Source organism: Rhamphochromis longiceps, linkage group LG3, assembly GCF_057381845.1.
Source record: "Rhamphochromis longiceps isolate RC_006_pf linkage group LG3, R_longiceps_female_GT1.1, whole genome shotgun sequence".
Classification (NCBI taxonomy): domain Eukaryota; kingdom Metazoa; phylum Chordata; class Actinopteri; order Cichliformes; family Cichlidae; genus Rhamphochromis; species Rhamphochromis longiceps.
The window spans coordinates 69,532,495-69,535,376 of record NC_140559.1 but is presented as its reverse complement, the minus strand read 5'-3'; the positions used below and the strand labels follow the sequence as shown (position 1 = coordinate 69,535,376).

Sequence of the window (2,882 nt, the reverse complement as noted above, 5' to 3'; positions counted from 1 at the left end):
TTAAAATAAACGGATAATCGTCAAAATGACAAATGTGGACAATTATCAAAGCTTACATTACAATTCTGACAGCTTGAGTTCACATGAATTTTCAAAAGAATATCAAAACCTGTGAAAGTGCTTTAAGCGTTTAAAACATGCGAGTAAAGAATGGAATCAGTAACATGTGAGCCCAGTGAAGTGCATCAAACAAGACAAGCGTGCTAAAGAGAGCCACTCATCCACATCACGGCGTGTCTGCGCCTTAACCTTTGAGGCTCTGTGGGCAGTAATGCTATCATCCCCCAGGTAGTGGGCTCCCAATCTCAGTGTCGGTGTTTCTGACAGATCGGCCTGCGAACCCCTCACAGCCGGACCACAGTCACAGTACAGACATGTTTGGATAATGCAGTCATGCTTCCTCTCTGCTGCCTGTCACTCCTTCTGTTATCCGAAAGACTTTTTTTTCCTCTCTAGATTTCTCACTCACTTCCTGTTTACGGACCACCAGTGGGTGGCACCAGCTGTGGCCACTGCCAAACTCCATGCTGAGTTTCAGTCCCCAGTTTACTTTTACACGTTCTACCACCACTGCCAAACCGAGACGCGGCCCGAGTGGGCCGACGCCGCGCACGGAGACGAGATACCTTACGTGTTCGGCGTACCGATGATCGGTGCCACGGACCTGCTCCCGTGCAACTTCTCCAAGAACGATGTGATGCTGAGCGCTGTGGTCATGACTTACTGGACTAACTTCGCAAAGACTGGGTAGGCCTCATGTCACAGTAGTGTAAACTGTACACGTTACTGTATGTTCACTGATAGCCTTCTAGTCATCTTGAATACTTGAATCTGGGTTGCTAGTTTAATTCCCGTGTGGCTTTGAAGAATTGAACATACTGGTTCACCAAAATCATCCAGATCACAGAGCAGCCGGTTGGTCTTAGATAGTTTAAAGGTTGCACAGAGAATGGGCCTCCTGTCTGTATTCAGTGTATTGATGCCACATGTTACTTATAATGGAGACTGAATATAACTTTGAACTGAAACGTTTAACCTTTATGCTCCACCAGGGACCCCAACCTGCCCGTCCCTCAGGACACCGAGTTCATTCATACCAAGCCCAACCGCTTCGAGGAGGTCATCTGGACCAAGTTCAACTGGAAGGACAAGCAGTACCTTCACATCGGTTTGAAACCTCGTGTCAGAGACAACTACAGAGCTAACAAAGTGGCCTTTTGGCTGGAATTAGTCCCTCATCTTCACAGCCTGCACGACGTGCTCTTTCCCACCACTACGCGCTCCCCCGCAGGCCGTGACCCCGGCACCATGAGGCCCAGAAACAACGTTCCTCGAACCACTCGTCATCCTTACCCTACCTTCCCATCAGATCCTGAGCCCGAGGGCTCAGAGCGCCCGCCCCAGGACCTCTTTCCCAGACACACCCGCGACTACTCCACCGAACTGAGCGTGACAGTTGCAGTTGGAGCGTCGCTCTTCTTCCTCAACATCCTGGCCTTCGCCGCCCTTTACTACAAGCGTGACAAGCGGCACGAGATGCGCCGGCACCGGCTGTCCCCTCAGCGGGGCGGCCCCGCCAACGACCTGGCTCACAGCCAGGAGGAGGAGATCATGTCCCTGCAGATGAAGGACTGGGAGCACGACGCTCACCACGACATGGAGCCCCTGCGACCCCACGACATCCTGCGGCCCGCCTGCCCTCCCGACTACACCCTGGCGCTGCGCCGCGCCCCCGACAACGTGCCACTGATGACGCCAAACACCATCACCGTGATCCCCAGCACCATCACCAGCATGCAGCCTCTTCACGCCTTCAACACATTCCCCTCCACCGGCCACAACAACACCCTGCCCCACCCCCACTCCACCACCAGGGTATAGTAGGGACAGGCCCGACACAGCGCCACCTAGGGACCAGGAACACTGGCTCTGCTTCCGCTCTGGAAGGGAGGCCTCTAGACGTGGGCCTTCGTTCTGTCCTCTTATTCTCTTCTTTCTCCAAAAGCAACTACACCTGCTGCGTCATGTGCTGTGAAACTTGGCAGCTCCCTCCACTGGTGGCATGTGGAGGTGCAACTGAAGTGTCCAGCAGCAGATGAGCAGTTTGGGGTGGGTGACTCAGATCTTTCAAAGATACTGTTTTCAAAGACGGTCTGCTGTTTCCAGGCTCAAGACCTCCAACATTTGTCAAAGGGACGAATGCTCTCTCGCTCCTCGCTGTTTTCTCTTTTTTACGTTGGCGTCATCTCTTTTTCCATCTCCTGTGTGTTATGTGCACATTATGCTTCTCTTTTCTACATCCGTGTTTTATTACTGCTCTCTTCCTCTCATTTGACACGCCTCCCTCCTGCTCTTCTCTAAAAATTCCCGATCTGCTGAGCAGTCTGGAGGGGGAGGCGTACACTAAACATATAACTATGAAAACACTGATATCTTTCATTCGACCAGCATTTTTAGGTGCCAAGTAAGTACTGCTGTGTTTCATTTCTCATCGAGGGAGAAGAAAAACCAAAGAAAAATAGAGTTTCGCTATTTACCGTCAACTAACAGAGTTCTGTCATGTTCTCATGACAAAGTGCCAAACTGGCCTCAGTCGTGATTTTCTTTCTTCCATCTTCTCTCTTTTTGTTGTTTTGTTTGAAGCATTTGTTAAATTGTTGTTTTTTATTGTGTGGAAAGAATTTTTCTGAAAATATAGATATAGAGAAATGATATTATATATAGTTCTATATAAAATGTGTACAAAGGAGAAAGTATATAAAAGGGTTTTCTCAGTGGGGGATCTATGCATGAATTATTTTTAAAGACGCGGGGAAAAGGACACTGTACCTGTCGATGCACGTTTCCCAAAATCTAAACGAGTCATATCGCTCCATGTTTGC

At 49.6% G+C, this 2,882-nt stretch overlaps 1 protein-coding gene across 1 annotated transcript; it reads left to right on the top strand.

The window, feature by feature from the left end:
* The first annotated feature begins 468 nt into the window (after window positions 1-468).
* On the top strand, window positions 469-2,583 carry LOC146676577 (neuroligin-4, X-linked-like). Its single transcript, XM_085402175.1, has 2 exons — window positions 469-747; window positions 1,053-2,583. Exons 1-2 carry the CDS (start codon window positions 647-649, stop codon window positions 1,879-1,881), a joined length of 930 nt encoding a protein of 309 aa, XP_085258301.1. The 5' UTR covers window positions 469-646; the 3' UTR covers window positions 1,882-2,583.
* The last annotated feature ends 299 nt before the right edge of the window (window positions 2,584-2,882 follow it).